The 16,883-nt window shown below is 38.2% G+C and overlaps 1 protein-coding gene across 1 annotated transcript; it reads left to right on the top strand.

Annotated features, from left to right (window-relative positions):
- Window positions 1-10,155: 10,155 nt before the first annotated feature.
- On the top strand, window positions 10,156-15,359 carry LOC307168608 (kelch-like protein 10; the record flags this gene model as incomplete). Its single annotated transcript, XM_079888737.1, has 8 exons — window positions 10,156-10,298; window positions 12,074-12,563; window positions 13,023-13,448; window positions 13,860-14,057; window positions 14,274-14,423; window positions 14,599-14,715; window positions 15,032-15,123; window positions 15,237-15,359. The coding sequence occupies 8 exons, from the start codon at window positions 10,156-10,158 to the stop codon at window positions 15,346-15,348; spliced, it is 1,728 nt and encodes a 575-aa protein (XP_079744863.1). The 3' UTR covers window positions 15,349-15,359.
- Window positions 15,360-16,883: the final 1,524 nt, after the last annotated feature.

Raw genomic sequence — 16,883 nt, 5'->3', positions numbered from 1 at the left:
GATGACAGTGTTTAATTTATGCGGGGTTTCCGCCCGACAGCGATGATATGTAAATTTGTTGTTTTATCATCACCAACAAAATCATACTTACTGTGTTCCTACCTGACTTAAACTTCCACATTAGAATTGAGTACTACTTTTAATATAGCCTAATATCTAGATTTATATGGCATTTGAAACAATACATGTGTGTATAATTTTGTTATATTTTTAAATAGGCTAGTGGTGTGCCGTGGAATTTTTTGCTTATCAAAATTGTGCCGTGGCAAAAAAAAAAAAAGGTTGGGAAACACTACCTTAGGATATGATCCACACAAATGATCCACAAACAATGAAACTGTCGACTTAGGGAATTTAAGCCATTTTGGGAAATGAGAATTTTCAACCATCTATCTTGAAGTGAAATTCGGGTCAAGGCAGTCTGTCATTTCTTATAGTACACACATTCTCTTTCATTCTTCATGACTGCCAGAGGCATTTCTAAGCACCAGTGGATGACACACACCAACACAGTCATGCGAAATGCCACCCACCTGAAAACACCAAGTTTGCTCAAAAGAACTGCAGAGCTCACATCAGCCACATTACCGCGACGGGCCGTTAGCTTTAAAAATAGCAAGATAATTAAAGGTCACGTTGGACAGATCAGGAGCATACAGGCCCAAGGATGTCCTCCAGTGGTGTTAAAGATGTCAGGAGTTTCCAAAATAAAGCAAATTAATGTGTCAAGTTCTCTGCATCCCAGCTTCCAGCGCACCATTGGAGAGAGTGTTCAGTTTTTGCAGTCTCATTCTGGAGCAGAGGCACATTAATCTTGTAGCGAGAGAGAAAGATCAGACACACAATCATTTTTTATATTTAACAAATAACCCAATAATCAGACCATGATGTAGTTTTTAGGTACTGCCCATAAAGAGCAACTAACACCCCAAATGCAGTTAACACCAGATCCCAGTTGCATAAACTGCTACGACTAGTCTTACAAGTTAGTCTTTTTTTTTTTTTTTTCTTTAAGACTGTTCATAACTTTTTTAAGTCAGTTACATAAAATCGTAGATACCGAAAAGTATGTCTGATTACCCCGAACTAACTGCTAGTTGGTCATACTAATTCTTAAGACACAGTCTTAACATAATGGCTATGTTTATGCAACTGGGCCCAGGCCTATGTTTACTGTGGTAACAAAGATAAGACAAAAATGAGTTAACAACTCAAAGGACTGAAGTTTCCCTCTAAATTCTCTTTGAAACAGACACATGTAGCCTTTTTCTTTTCAGTCCATCCTAATCCTATACCCTCTATATATAAACACCTGAGATATGTACAATTATGTAACCAGTTTTACTATTCAATCATATGTTCCTTTATTGTGTTTTGCCTATGTATTCATCTAAACTCTTTGAATTAATGTTTTAGCCTTACTTGGGTTAATCAAGATCACATGTGTACCGTGTTTGGCATCTATGCGTTTCTGTTTTAATGACCTGAATGATCATTTACATTATATATTGATACCTATGCAACATATTAGTATTATAAGAATCTTTAATCACCATGGGCTGATTCTGAGAAATCCTGTGGAAGATGATGCTGAACTAGAAGTCTTCTAAGGACCCCTAAGTTTGTGCCAGGCTCCATTCACCAAAGATCTTCTGACTCCCACTGGTTCTCGCTTATCAAGACCACATCAGCAAAGATCAACTGGAGCCTCAACAAATTGCATCAGGGCAGTTTTATTCAAATGGGTGAGACATGAAAGTATCAAACTTAGTCTCATTATTTGATACATTAAGTATCCTTCCTTACCTCTTTTAAAGAAGCTGATGGTTTTGCTCAGGGCTGTTGATCTGCTGAATTTCAAATAATGCTATAACTTCTTGCTTTCCTGTATTCTGCTTCATCTCTCTTCCCATTGCTTAACTGTATGCATGAATGTGTGTGTATGTTAGATTAATCCTAAGTGTTTAGTCCCTAATCATGCAGATTTTGACTACATGCTCTGAGTATTACTGTATAGTAATAAAGTTATTTCCCATACCCCGGAAATTAACATTTCTTAGAATGAATCAATAATTCTGTGTTCACCGGACGAACAGGTTTGTTGATTGTGGTATTAATTATGCTATATCAAGTTAATTCTTACAGCTAATGTAAATATTTATGATTAATTATAACAGTTATGATTAATTATTCATATTTCCTTTTGGGCTAATTTGCTACAAAATACAGTCTCTGAATGCTTTTCTATAAATGTTTTTCTGTTAGGCTTTAAAAGTCTATGTATTCAAAGTTTTTATTTTATTTTATTAGGCTATTTCTGACGGGGCCTGAATATATATGTTATGAAAAGTTCCATGTTCATATCCATGTTCATCGTTTCAATTAAATAAATAAAATGAAACATTTTTTGTTTATTTTCTGTTTCTTTTTTATTTTATTCAATGGAGGAGCATGTGGAAAAATACCATGTTATCAGAGGAGCGGGCAGAAGCAGTCAATGTACTGAAAAAGTCTTACCTGTGGGCTTTTGTAGGCAGGAGTGGGACAAAATGTGAATGTTGCAGGTGAAAGCGAGAGAAGATAACATATATATTTTTGTGGGAGCAGGACAGAATCTTGAGGGAGTGAGATGGAAAAATCTGTCCCGTGCAGGTCTCTAACCCAAGGTGTAACAGATCCCTGGGCAGAGCATCTGCCACTTGCAGTATCTTCCCTTGAATCTAGTCACTTAGCCGTAAGGATGTGACAAACTAGCACATGAGGGCCTTTCAGAGCTTTTAAAAACTTGACACGACTGACCTGTCCAATTTCTACACTTCTTCCAAGATATAATAAATAGAATATATAATAGGGGTGTAACAGTACATATTCGTTCCAAACCGTAAGGTACGGATGTCACGGTTCGGTGCATGCAGTTGCACGACGAATACATTAAGTCACAGGCGATCCACACTTCAGTCCAGAATGGGCCGCGATCGGTATCTCTCAACTGTGGAAAGATATCAATAAATCAGCTTGAAAATAATATCTCACATAGCATTACATTTACCTCAGGCATTTAGTGTCGACAGCATGTTAGTTCGCTAGAGAAATTAACTCTAGAGAGAAGCATTTTGTATATGCACTATATTAGCCTATTCATTATTTACTTAACCTGTTATTAATGTCTTGATTATTTAATGTATGTTTAAATAAATTTGCCATGAAAACGTACCAAACCGAGGTACGTACCCAACCATCATGTTTGTGTACTGTTACACCCCTAGTATATAATAGTTTGCTGTCAATGTCCTCTTCTATCCTTTCAGAAGACTTTCTCACTCCTGGCCAGTCACTCCTGGCACCTTCACTAAATTTGACCCTCCCATACATATCCCATATCTCGGAGCGATCAAGACATCAAACACATCTTCCAGCCTACTTCCAGCCAGTTTTAAATTCTCGAGGAATAAAAACTGCAGCGGTCACCCCTATCTTAAAAAACCTGACCTTGACCCTTCTGACATGGCTAATTATAGACCAATTCCACATCTTCCATTTCTCTCGAAGCTACTCGAGAAAGTGGTCGCTGCTCAGCATCACAGATTTCACACGACCTTTATGAATGCCTCCAGTCAGGTTTTCACACTCTCCACAGCACTGAGACAGCACTCCTCAGGTTATCAAATGCTAGGCTCAGATCTCTTTCTCAAATTTTCTTAAGAGCTAAGAAAGCTCCTTAACCAGGAATAATACACTGATGCTTCATCATGGCCCTTCCCATATGCCAAAATTACCATACTGTGAACGTCTGCTGACTCAGGAAGAACCAAATGTAGAACAACGTAAATGTCATAACTGTAAATAACGGAAGAACTGAGATCTAGATATACCATACTGCTGTCGTATGTGTTCAAATGACTTCAGACTACCATTTTCATAAATAATAACACCCTTCTTAATCCATTTCTTCCATAGAAAGGGTTTTTTATTAATACACAATTTAGGGTTCAATATGCTTGATCAAGCATTGAGGTAAGGGTCAAAGCTATGCAGACGGGAAATCTTTAACCAAATCTTTAATCTGCATGCAAGTGTGGAATAATAGGATGTTTTTTCACCTCTCCATCCAGTTTACTAGACAGACTCTGCAATAGTGATATTGAAGGCAAGACAGATTGTTCAATCATTTACCAAGGGGGAGCTCGCTCAGGAGGAAGTGACCAGTGAGCCAGGTGTCTAAGATTGAAAGCATAATAATTAAACAAAACATTAGGCAGGCCTAGACCACCTTTCTCAACAGATCCCTGTAACTTATTAGAATGCATCCGAGGTCGCTTACCATTTCAAATAAAAACCTTACATATTCTGTCAAACTGTTAAAAATAGGAAAGCGGTAGGCTATTTGTATTGGGAGAGACTGTAATAAATAATTCAGTTTGGGCGTACAACTCATTTTAATTACATTGACTCTTCCAGCCATCGACATATAGAGTGGAACCCATCAATCCACATCACAGGAAATTGTTTTCATTAAGGGGTCAAAATTAGCTCTCACTAAATCATTCAAATTTGGGTGAAATAAAATGCCTAAATATATAATGCCTGACTTAGGCCATTGGAACGGGCCAGAGTGAAACGCTGAAGCAGGACAAAATGCAGTCAGTGCAAGAGCTTCTGATTTAGACCAATTCACCCTATAAACTGAAAACTTAGCGTAAACCTGAAAACGTAAATTATTCCAAGGAGACAAGGTATGGACCTACCAGGGTCAGAAACAAATAATAAAATGTCATCTGCATAAAGCATAAGCTTATGTACTTCTCGCACAACGATACCAGGAAAATCATCATCTTTTCTTATTAGAATAGAATTGGAATTCAGAATTCTTAATAGAATTGGCCTAAGCCATTGAAACTACAGCACAGGCCATTTTTGACCTCCTTCTAGGCTCATTAGAACCTGTGCACTGAAGAACTATGATCATAAACACTGTCATGAGCCCGGTGGGGCAGAGAGCAGTGGGAGCAGAGCGAGGCTGGTGGAGCGACGGTTAATGAGGTTGTTCGGTTATGGGTAGGTTTAGGTCTGGGGTAGGGTTAGGGTTAGACCGCTAGGAGGCACCTTCTGGCCCATATCTATCTGCATCTCATATTGACGCTAAAGGGTGCCATGTGCGTTCGATGTAGACGAAATGTCAAAAGCGTCAGTATATGACGCCTTGGGATGAGAACGGGCTGGAGAATAGATATAGTAAAAATCATGCATTTATTAGTGTCCCATCAAGCAATATATGCGATAAAGTATTTGGCGTAGGCCCCGTCCGTAACTCGCAATCCGAGGGTACGGATTCAGCATTTCCTGCCTGAAGATGAAGGCAGGGGCGCAGCCGACCCTCCGTGAGGTATTGGAAGGGACCGTCCTGGTGATGGTGGGGAGGTTGGAGGGGAAGGGACCATCCTGCGGTGGTAGAGAAGATGGAGGGAAGAAGCCATCTTGTTAGTGGAGGGAAGAAACCATCTTGGTGGTGGTGGTGGGGTGAAAGCGTTCAGCATCTGCAAACTCAGACAAGTGTAAGTACGGGTCCTTTATACTTCTAGTATTAGAACATGAATGGATAGATGAGAAGGTAATAAGTGACGCAACAATTGAGTCTTCCCAGCAGAACTTACGCTAAAGCTTTCATTTCATCATCAGTTAAGTCACTGTACAGACCCCTCACAGATAATCCCCAATCACTCATACGTCTCTGCAGAATCCACCTAGAAACCCCTACAAAATCTGCAATGCACTTCACAGATAGGCCCATACTAAGAAGCTCAGCCACATATTCCTTGGATATTATAACTCTGGGGCGGCCACTATTTCCCCTCTCCAGGGAAACTTTTATACATGTTTCCTTGTCATTTTGCTCAGAGGTGATGTAACTCCGTAAGGGCATCTTACACTGCTTGAGGGATCTGAAGCTGGCTTGACACTGCACTGAGTACAACAAGCTCCTGTGAACATACAAACTCCAAATAATCTAGGTCCAGAGTGGCATGATCAAGGCAACTTGATAGTCTGATGTAGAGCCTGTCAAGTAAATGACTGAGTATAGCATTTCCTAGAGAGAACAAAATTATATTACAAAAACAGTTCAAACAAATCCTTCTAGCATCTCAACAATGTTGGCTGCCTAAATGATACATTTATGCCAATAAACAATTATCAAAACGAACATGACTGGACTATAATCATTTATAAGTTTTGCATAAGTCAAACCTGAAATAAAAATACTGGAATTATGTTATAGTCATGGCACAGAGAAACAATGATAAATATGACCAAACATTATTGCACTCAGTCTAGCTTAGTTTTGTGAGGAAGCGGCTGTTTCTAAGTGGTTAAGCATCTGTTGCAGGTCAGCTGATTTGAGACACTGCAGGGCACATGGGAGTGAACCAACTATTCTTAAATGTTAAATGTAAATAGTGATTTTATATTTTATGGAACACCAATTTTGCAGTAATTTTGGATTTAAAACATGCTTTAAATCACATTGGCTTTATAAAATGTTAATTAACCTGCTCTGTGACTCACTGCAGCTTCCAATTATGCCTACTGGGCAAATAAAATACCTTTACTTTACTATGTTATTCCTATAAATGTTATCATCCACCAAAAACAAAACAAACCAAAAGAAAGAAAAACATTGTACACATTTGATATGATATGATACTGACCTGCGAAGAGTAGACCCACCCCTGTTCTGTCATTTTTCTAGAAGGTAAAGCAGAAGAGAATATAAGGAATAAATCGTTTCATATGAGAGTATCTTTAATTAGGAGACGAGCAAACTTAACAATACAGATAGGCTAGCATTAGCGTTAGTATAACTTACATTTCGTGAAACAATAAAGGCTAGCCCAACTAAGAAACAATGATTACCAACTTAGCCGGCCAGCGCACATATTAAAACTACTTAATTAAAACAAATGTATAAGTGTTTTTAGTAATTGTTGGTTTGGTGTGTTTGAGTGCTCATTGTTACAATTACACAGCAAAAGTTCAGTGACATTTTTATTTGTGCATGGTAGAAAGCACACAATGAACTCTGAGAAAACGCCATGCTTGAGGAAACAGTTTGTGAATAGGCTACTACAAATGATGCCCGTGAAAGAGACTGTGAACGCATTGAATAGGATATGTTTAGTTGGTGAATAGCATATGCTACTATTACACAGTAGCGATAACGTTAAGCGCACCAGAATGAAATATAATATTCAGAAGTAAACAGCATAGCTGACTTACAGATTCAGTTTACATCCACAAATGAATATGAATTACATCCACAATGAATTACATCCATATCCGTCGATTCAGGGAGCAGTGCAAAGTGCCCGTGCAAAATCAGTTTTTGTGTGTGTTTTTAGTAATTGTTGGTTTCTTAGTAAAGAAAACTATAATATTCAGAAGGAACCAAACTATAATATTCAGAAGTAAACAGTGTAGCTGACTGAGTGTTTATGTCAGAATGTTTATTTTTAAACCACAACCTTCTAAAAATGATATATTTAACGATATCTTTAGCATTTCTCATCCAAACAACGTCAAACTTGGCACTGCACTTACTCGTGCCCGTGGCAAGACACCTGTCAAGTTTGAAATCCATCAGACTAACGGTTCGAGAGATATGCGGTTAACAGACATACACACACACAGACAGACAGACGTTTCTGTAATTTATAGATAGACTAGTGCAAAAAATGCCCGTGCAAAATCAGTTTTTGTGTGTGTTTTTAGTAATTGTTGGTTTGGTGTGTTTGAGTGCTCATTGTTACAATTACACAGCAAAAGTTCAGTGACATTTTTATTTGTGCATGGTAGAAAGCGCACAGTGAACTCCGAGAAAAAGCTATGCTTGAGGAAACAGTTTGTGTATAGGCAACTACAAATGATGCCCGTGAAAGAGACTGTGAACGCATTGAATAGGATATGTTTAGTTGGTGAATAGCATAGGCTACTATTACACAGTAGCAATAACGTTAAGCGCACCAGAATGAAATATAATATTCAGAAACAGCATAGCTGACATATAGATTCAGTTAACATCCACAAATGAATAAGCGTGTTGATTCAGGGAGCAGTGCAAAGTGCCCGTGCAAAATCAGTTTTTGTGTGTGTTTTTAGTAATTGTTGGTTTCTTGGTAAAGAAAACACATTTTTACTCCAATTAATCAAAATGGATTTATCACGTTTTGGAACCAAACTATAATATTCAGAAGTAAACAGTGTAGCTGACAGATTGTCAGAATGTTTATTTTTAAACCACAACCTTCTTGGGGCTTCTTTGACCGATACAACTCTCTAGTGTCAGAATGTTTATTTTTAAACCACAACCTTATAAAAATGATATATTTAATGATATCTTTAGCATTTCTCATCCAAACAACGTCAAACTTGGCACTGCACTTACTCGTGCTCGTGGCAAGACACCTGTCAAGTTTGAAATCCATCGGACTAACGGTTCGAGAGATATGTGGTTAACAGACACACAGACAGACAGACAGACACACACACAGACAGACAGACAGACGTTTCTGTAATTTATAGAGTGACTAGTGCAAAAAATGCCCGTGCAAAATCAGTTTTTGTGTGTGTTTTTAGTAATTGTTGGTTTGGTGTGTTTGAGTGCTCATTGTTACAATTACACAGCGAAAGTTCAGTGACATTTTTATTTGTGCATGGTAGAAAGCACACAGTGAACTCTGAGAAAACGCTGCGCTTGAGTAAACAGTTTGTGTATACGCCACTACAAATGATGCCCGTGAAAGAGACTGTGAACGCATTGAATAGGATATGTTTAGTTGGTGAATAGCATAGGCTACTATTACACAGTAGCGATAACGTTAAGCGCACCAGAATGAAATATAATATTCAGAAGTAAACAGCATAGCTGACATATAGATTCAGTTAACATCCACAAATGAATAAGCGTGTCGATTCAGGGAGCAGTGCAAAGTGCCCGTGCAAAATCAGTTTTTGTGTGTGTTTTTAGTAATTGTTGGTTTCTTGGTAAAGAAAACACATTTTTACTCCAATTAATCAAAATGGATTTATCACGTTTTGGAACCAAACTATAATATTCAGAAGTAAACAGTGTAGCTGACAGATTGTCAGAATGTTTATTTTTAAACCACAACCTTCTTGGGGCTTCTTTGACCGATACAACTCTCTAATGTCAGAATGTTTTTAAACCACAACCTTTTAAAAATTATATATTTAACGATATCTTTAGCATTTCTCATCCAAACAACGTCAAACTTGGCACTGCACTTACTCGTGACCGTAGCGAGACACCTGTCAAGTTTGAAATCAACAAATGATGCCCGTGAAAGAGACTGTGAACGCATTGAATAGGATATGTTTAGTTGGTGAATAGCATAGGCTACTATTACACAGTAGCAATAACGTTAAGCGCACCAGAATGAAATATAATATTCAGAAGTAAACAGCATAGCTGACTTACAGATTCAGTTAACATCCACAAATGAATAAGCGTGTTGATTCAAGGAGCAGTGCAAAGTGCCCGTGCAAAATCAGTTTTTGTGTGTGTTTTTAGTAATTGTTGGTTTCTTGGTAAAGAAAACACATTTTTACTCCAATTAATCAAAATGGATTTATCACGTTTTGGAACCAAACTATAATATTCAGAAGTAAACAGTGTAGCTGACAGAGTGTTTATGTCAGAATGTTTATTTTTAAACCACAACCTTCTTGGGGCTTCTTTGACCGATACAACTCTCTAGTGTCAGAATGTTTATTTTTAAACCACAACCTTATAAAAATGATATATTTAACGATATCTTTAGCATTTCTCATCCAAACAACGTCAAACGTCAAATTTCAACATTTAATCAATGTCACCTTGCTATTTGGGTTGTCACTGAGTTTTTAATCATTTCTAATGTCTTTGTGACTGTGAAGATGTTTAATTTAAAACAAAACTCTATAATAATTATGTGGCCAAGACACAAACTGAAAAAATATATATTCAAGCTCTACTACTATGATGTCACAGAGACATTCTATAGAACTCTTCTGAGCAAATGTCCCACAAAGGCAAAATCCTGAGGTGACTTTAATCAGAGTTTGAGGTGAGAAGACTGAATACATTTACAGTCCTGAGAGAACATGGAGAACATAAGAGCCACAGCTTTTGACGTGTTTGATGAAGCACGTTTACTGGACGAACACACTGACATGATCATCAAGTCCAATGACAGAGAATTTCAAGTGCACAAGATCATCATGTGTGGCTGCAGCTCCTACTTTAGGTGAGAAGAAGCATTTGAACTGCAATTGTGTGCAAATTACTAAGAAATAATTCATTATAATAATAATATACATAATTTCCACTGCTAACATCATACTGTTGAAACTGCCTAAGCTTTCCAAATATATAAATGCATGAAAATGAATGTGTATTGCCAGAACAAAGAATATAACTACGGTATCTAGGAAAAGCCTTTCTTGAAATTTAATTCTTCATTTTAATGGAATTGAAGAGTGGCAATGAATGGTGAAACTAATTGGATTCTTTACATGAGAAAATTTGGCTGAAATTAAAATGTAAATAACGAAAAGTTATTTTATTATGACCGCCGCTAGCGTAGCTAGCGAAAGCGGTCATATAGGGATTGTCAAAGTTTTTTTTTTTTTTTTTTTTTTCGTCATCTACTGAATTTTTCGTCAACGATACCAGGGACACCGAAACACCGGGGAACATGAAATTTGGTGGGCATGTAGCCCCACTAGACTTTTACGGAAAAATTTCGTTTGGTCCCCGGGGGCCACTCCCCCCCCGCACTGGGCCCCCCCCAAACCCAAAAAATGCAGTTTTTCCTAAATAACTACCTGAACCGTGGCACCGAGGATGAAGACATTTTTATGGTATGTTGCTCTTAAGGGCCCACATCAACCTAGCCCATAATCACTCATTTGTGATTTGCGCCCCTCCCATAAAAAATGAAAATGCAATATTATTCTGCTTTAATCGCCCCTATCTTCAGTTGAGATGTTCAGAACTGCACCATATTTCATGTGTATGATTAACTTGACATCCTCTGGGGGTATGCTAAGTTTCGTAGAATTTCATCCATGGGGGGGTATAAAATAAATTAATTTATGTGCACATTTAGTGACTGTACACTCATCGGCCTGTAGATGGTGCTGTTGAGCGAAGGGTTGCTGGTTTAGGATGATACTGTCACACACACACATGCAGGAATACAAACAAACGCAAGCATGCACACACACTGACATCCACACGCACAGACACACACACACAAACACACACGCGCACACACATGTACGCATGCATACATACATGCACAGACACACACACACACAGACACACACATACACAAACACACACACATACACACACACACAGACAGACATGCACATACTACTACTTTTTTTAGGTATCAGCCATATACCCGATTTACCAATACCTAATGTGTTATGCTTGGGCAGTATACTAATGAGGTGGGTGGGACATGTTTCATGCCATGTTAGATCACATCCTGAGAGTCTACGCTTTCAGAAAATATATAGTTTATATAGTTGAATCAGTTTTCTCTTCATGGTACAGACCAAAATGTATTATGTGTACACTTTCTTCACCTAAATCCATAAAATCCCATTAATTTCAATGGGCCATTTACTTAAGTGTTCTACTAGGTACAGTGGGAATGAGTTTAATTTTGTTAACATTGTTTTTTTAAAACTCTGGGACCAGGGCTACAAGATAAAACCACTTTTTTGGGGAAAAAATGTTTTTTATTTCAGTAAAACACAACAAACCCATGCCAAAGTCAGATAACTGACTTTTACCATCAACAGGTACCTCAACCATTTGGTAGAGGTTTGTAGAAATTGAATGGGAGGGTCCTTTGGAAAAAAAATCACAGATTTTTCATACTTAGTATGTATAAGTATATTTTTTGTGGAAAGCCAGTGCAGGCCTGAGCGGCGGTCATATTTTGTACCGCCATGCGGTACATCTAGTTTATGCTCATTATTAATTCTTTGTCAAATTTGTTCACAGGGCTCTTTTCTCCAACAACTGGAGCAGACCACAACATTTCTGTGAAATTCTAGGAATATCCCGAGACATCATGCCTCTTATTATCCAGTATGCGTACACAAGATCTGTGCTCATTACTCAAGAGAATGTGCTGGAGCTCTTGGTGGCGGCTGACATGACCTTAGTCTCAGGTCTTATAGACGCATGCTGTCAGTTCCTGGAGTCACAGTTATGCCCAGAGAACTGCATTGGCATCTGCAAGTTGACAGAGGACTTTTCCTCCTGCTCAAAGCTCCTCTGTAAAGCAAAGCACTACATCCTGCAGCACTTTGAGGAGGTTCTGCACGTCCCTGAGGAGTTCCTGGAGCTCTCCCTGGAACAGCTGGAGGAGATCATTGGTGAGGATGAGCTGAATGTCAAACAGGAGGAGGTGGTTTTTGAAGCCGTCCTCCACTGGATTAATCACGCACCAGAAAACAGGAGGCAACACATTGCCGTGCTTCTGCAAAAGGTAAAACAGAGATTTTTGTCTTGTTTTTCACTACAAATATCTTAAAACTCTTAAATCAAGATACGTAAATGATGTTAGTTAAATGTTAGAAATTTTGTTTTGTGGTTTTGCCATTTATATATATATATATATTTAAATTTGTCTATAATTTAATGTCATATTTTTTTCAGTTTAATTTTTTGTTATTTTAGTATACATCAGACTAAATGAAAACGAGAAAAGGTTTTTAATTTTATTTTAGGGTTTTAGTTTAAATACAATAATCCTGGCATGCGGTAAGAAAAATAAACTTAATTCAAAGGGCAAACAAGTTGATTTTTCTTCCCCTTCTGACAGATTTTTTCTTCTTCTTGTTTTAAGCAGTAACTCACTTAATTCTGATACATTTTTCATAAAACGACTGCTTAGTAACAGTCTTGCAACAGTCTCTGAAAGTCTAAACTCTCCCTTGTGCTTCAGGTTCGATTGGGGTTGATGTCCTCAGACTACTTCATCAATAATGTAAAGTGCAATGCGTTAGTGGTGGAGAATGAAGACTGCATGCCTGTTATCATCAATGCAATGAAGACTTTGTTTGACCTCAACATGGATGAACCCACCAACTCAGAACTCATGCATCAACTGACACGTCCACGTCTGCCCTCATCGATCCTATTGGCCATTGGAGGATGGAGGGGCGGCACTAGTTACACCAATGAGATTGTGGCATACGATGTGAAGGCAGACTGCTGGGTCAATGTGACTCAAGAGGATGAGCGTCCCAGAGCCTATCTTGGTACAGCAGTCCTGGATGAGTTTGTCTACTGTATTGGTGGTTATAACAACCCCGTGGAGTGTTTCAACAGTGTGAGGAAATTCAATCTTATCACTCAGACTTGGCATGAGGTGAGTAATGTTGTAGCTCAACATGTAACTTTAATTTAGCTTCCTTCACAAAACAGTATTGTGGTACAGTGATGGTACCGGATTGTACTTTGACATGGACCATATGCTGAATGATGTGCTGTACTCCACATTACTTCAAAGAATAGATACAAACCATGATACATTTTTGTTTGTGTTCCAGCAATTGTTGTAGCTTGATAATATAATATAATATAATATAATATAATATAATATAATATAATATAATATAATATAATACACCAGAGTTACCATCATGACTGTGTCAAAAAAATACCATTAAGAAAAATAATAATAGTAATACCATTGTATTTCTTTGCAACTGATAGGACAGAACCAATGAGATGGTGTATTGGTGTGTGTTCGCACACTGATGTATTTGGTGTGTTGTAGGTGGCCCCCATGTATGAACGCCGAGGCTTTATTAGTGTTGCTGTTCTGGACGGGCTCATTTATGCCATTGGTGGTTTTGATGGACACCAGTGGCTTAAAACAGTAGAGCGCTACGATCCAAACACCAATCAGTGGACAATGATGGCTCCCATGAATGAAAAGAGGAGTTGTGCCAGCGCCACCTCACTGCAGGGCAGGGTAAGAGCACTTACCCATGATTCCACACTCTACTGGAGACTCTTAATGCCTGTAAAGCATGAAGGAAAGGTGAAATGGGCATATGGCATGCATGGGAATAGTTTAAATATGAAAAGGAATATCATAAAATTTACTGACTGTTTTAAACACTGATTTTCTGATCAGTCTGTGGTGATTGTGCACAAACATCATGCATGTTATGTTTGTGTTTGTCAGATTTATATCTGTGGTGGTTTTACTGGGACCGAGTATCTCTCCTCTGCTGAGAGCTTCAACCCTGAAACAAACCAGTGGACTCTCATCGCTCCCATGAGTAGCCGCCGCATTAGTTTAGGTGTGATCGCTTATGCAGATCGAGTGTATGCTGTGAGTATTAAACACACATATCAGTTTTATAGTGTTAATTAGCTATGATAACCATGACACAAATATAGAAATATGGAACAATCACAGTTTAAAGGTCGCACTTCTGTAAATGCATGCGTGGATGTGCATATACAAATGCTCAGAATACATAAATAAAGAGTGTATTTATTTAAAGATTGGTGGTCTTGATGGTGCCAGTCATTTGCGGAGTGCGGAGGCCTACAATCCACTCACTAACATCTGGAGTGATGTTGCATCAATGTGCAATCCACGCGGCAGCTTTGGCATTGAGGTGAGATGTGGACAGTTAATATCTGTATCTGGTGAAACTATGAAATAACATTACAATAATGATTTGATGATAATGAATATGCATGAAAAAAAAAAATGTGGTCCCATATTGACAATAAGTGGAAAGTTGCACCCTAAAATTGTTGAAGGCTTCAAAGATCAATGTGTTTGACTATAAAAACATCTACCTAATTCAAAGAGTCAGAAAATTCTACTATGTTTAATTGAAGTGTTGCATCTATAAGATTTATTGATGTCAAGTTAAAGAGTTTAGCTGTACATTATTCATTTTCCTTTTTCCTTTCCTCAAAATCCAGATAGTTAATGGTCAGTTATTTGCTGTCGGAGGCTTTAATGGATTAAGCATCACCTCTGATGTGGAGCGCTACGATGAGAAGACAGATCAATGGTAACTTCCACAAACATTAAATCTCACAGATCATTTCACACTGCATTAGATATAAGTGTAAGTCTAATGCAGGCTGTATTTCATTGCATTCACTGCATCTGTTTTCTATACAGGTTTGCTGCAAATGAAATGGTCAATTCCCGCAGTGCTCTGAGCTGTTGTGTAGCATCAGGATTGCCTAACATGGCACAGTATGTTGCCCTACGAGACATCAGACGAGTCTGACAGTGAATGTTCTCCCTCTAGCAGATCTGACAGTCTGACTACAAATGGAGTGTTGTGTTTCCTGAATAAATGCATTCAAAAAAGAGGCTGTATTCTAAATGTTAAACTTTCTCTCAGGTGTAGTGTTGTTCATTAAACAACCTTGCAAGGGATCTCTACAGCTTTGTTATAAAGCTTTCGGCTGGTTACCAGTCTCCACGTTTTGAGAGCACTTTACACCAAATCCTTCATTCAGAACCCTTAATACATCAGACTAGATGTGTATCACTGTGTGTTTCACTGTTAGTGCACATTTACTGTTAAAATAAACAGTTGTTAAAACAGTTGTTAGAAAATTAGGTTTGTGTTGATTTCTAAATGAAAACCTCACCTCTCAAAATGATATAAATACATTAAAAAAAAATACTTTAAACAAGTATTGTCATTATTATCTCACCCCGTCATTTGAAACCCATTTAAAAAACTTTAAAAAAACAAAACAAAAACAAGAGAAATAAGAAAAATATGTAGGCTATATGACTCTGCTTATGTCACTTTAATACACATGTGAATGATTTGTGTCAGGTTGGCACCATGTGACGCTGCCTGTGCTTTTGCAGGTGCTGTACAGTATTGACGCTTGCATCAGGAACTTCAGGATGATGGGTCAGGCCTTGGACTTGGAGAATCCCACATCCAGCTACCGTGTGGGCTCCTGTTTCGCCAACCCAGAGAAAGGAACTTATTTTGATGGCACAGGTTACGCCAAAGCTGGTGAGGCTCAATATTTCACTCTTTTACAGCCAGTCATTTAAAGTGCCCCTATTATGCTATTTTAATGTTTCCTAATGTTGTTGTGGAGTCTCTTACAACAGGTTTACATGCATCAAAGGTCAAAAAACGGTTTAATTTCCTCATAATATACATTGCACATCACCACATTTTCAATGATTCTCAAACAACTCGTCAGATGAATCAATCTCTCTAAATCCCTCCTTTCCGCGAGCTACTCTGCTCTGATTGGCCAGACAGCTCAGTCTGTTGTGATTGGACTACCATGTACAGCGCGCGTGTACGCCCATTGCCATAACAACGTCAGCTGTCCTGAGGCTTCCTACACCGTAAACTAAACACAGTAACGAACAATGACGTTGATTTTACCATATCAATTCTAGCGAGTCCAATAATGAAACACTAGAAGAACTAGTTATTCAACCCGAACCTCCATCGCAAGGATGACTCAAGCAGGACGTTTCTCAGTGATAGGCTACACTACTCAGTTTGAGGGACATTATGAGATGTTGCAACTGTAATTCCTCACCATCAGCATTAACAATTTGTCAACAAACCGATTATTTTACTTATTTACCGAGTATTTTTCTAATTTATTGCGGTGAACATGTGGAAACTGTATCAATAACAGTGCATACATTAGCCGAGCTCTAGTGTAAATGACTGATGTAACATAAACGTTGATAAAACAAATCTTGCTCCATGCTTAATCTTTCCTCAAAGTAGTGAGAACGACAGACGATCTGCATTAATAGACACAGTTT

The sequence above is a fragment of the Squalius cephalus genome (genome assembly GCF_949319135.1).
Source record: "Squalius cephalus genome assembly, chromosome: 12".
NCBI lineage: Eukaryota > Metazoa > Chordata > Actinopteri > Cypriniformes > Leuciscidae > Squalius > Squalius cephalus.
Note: the sequence above shows the minus strand (reverse complement) of the source record. Positions and strands in the feature narration are given on the sequence as shown.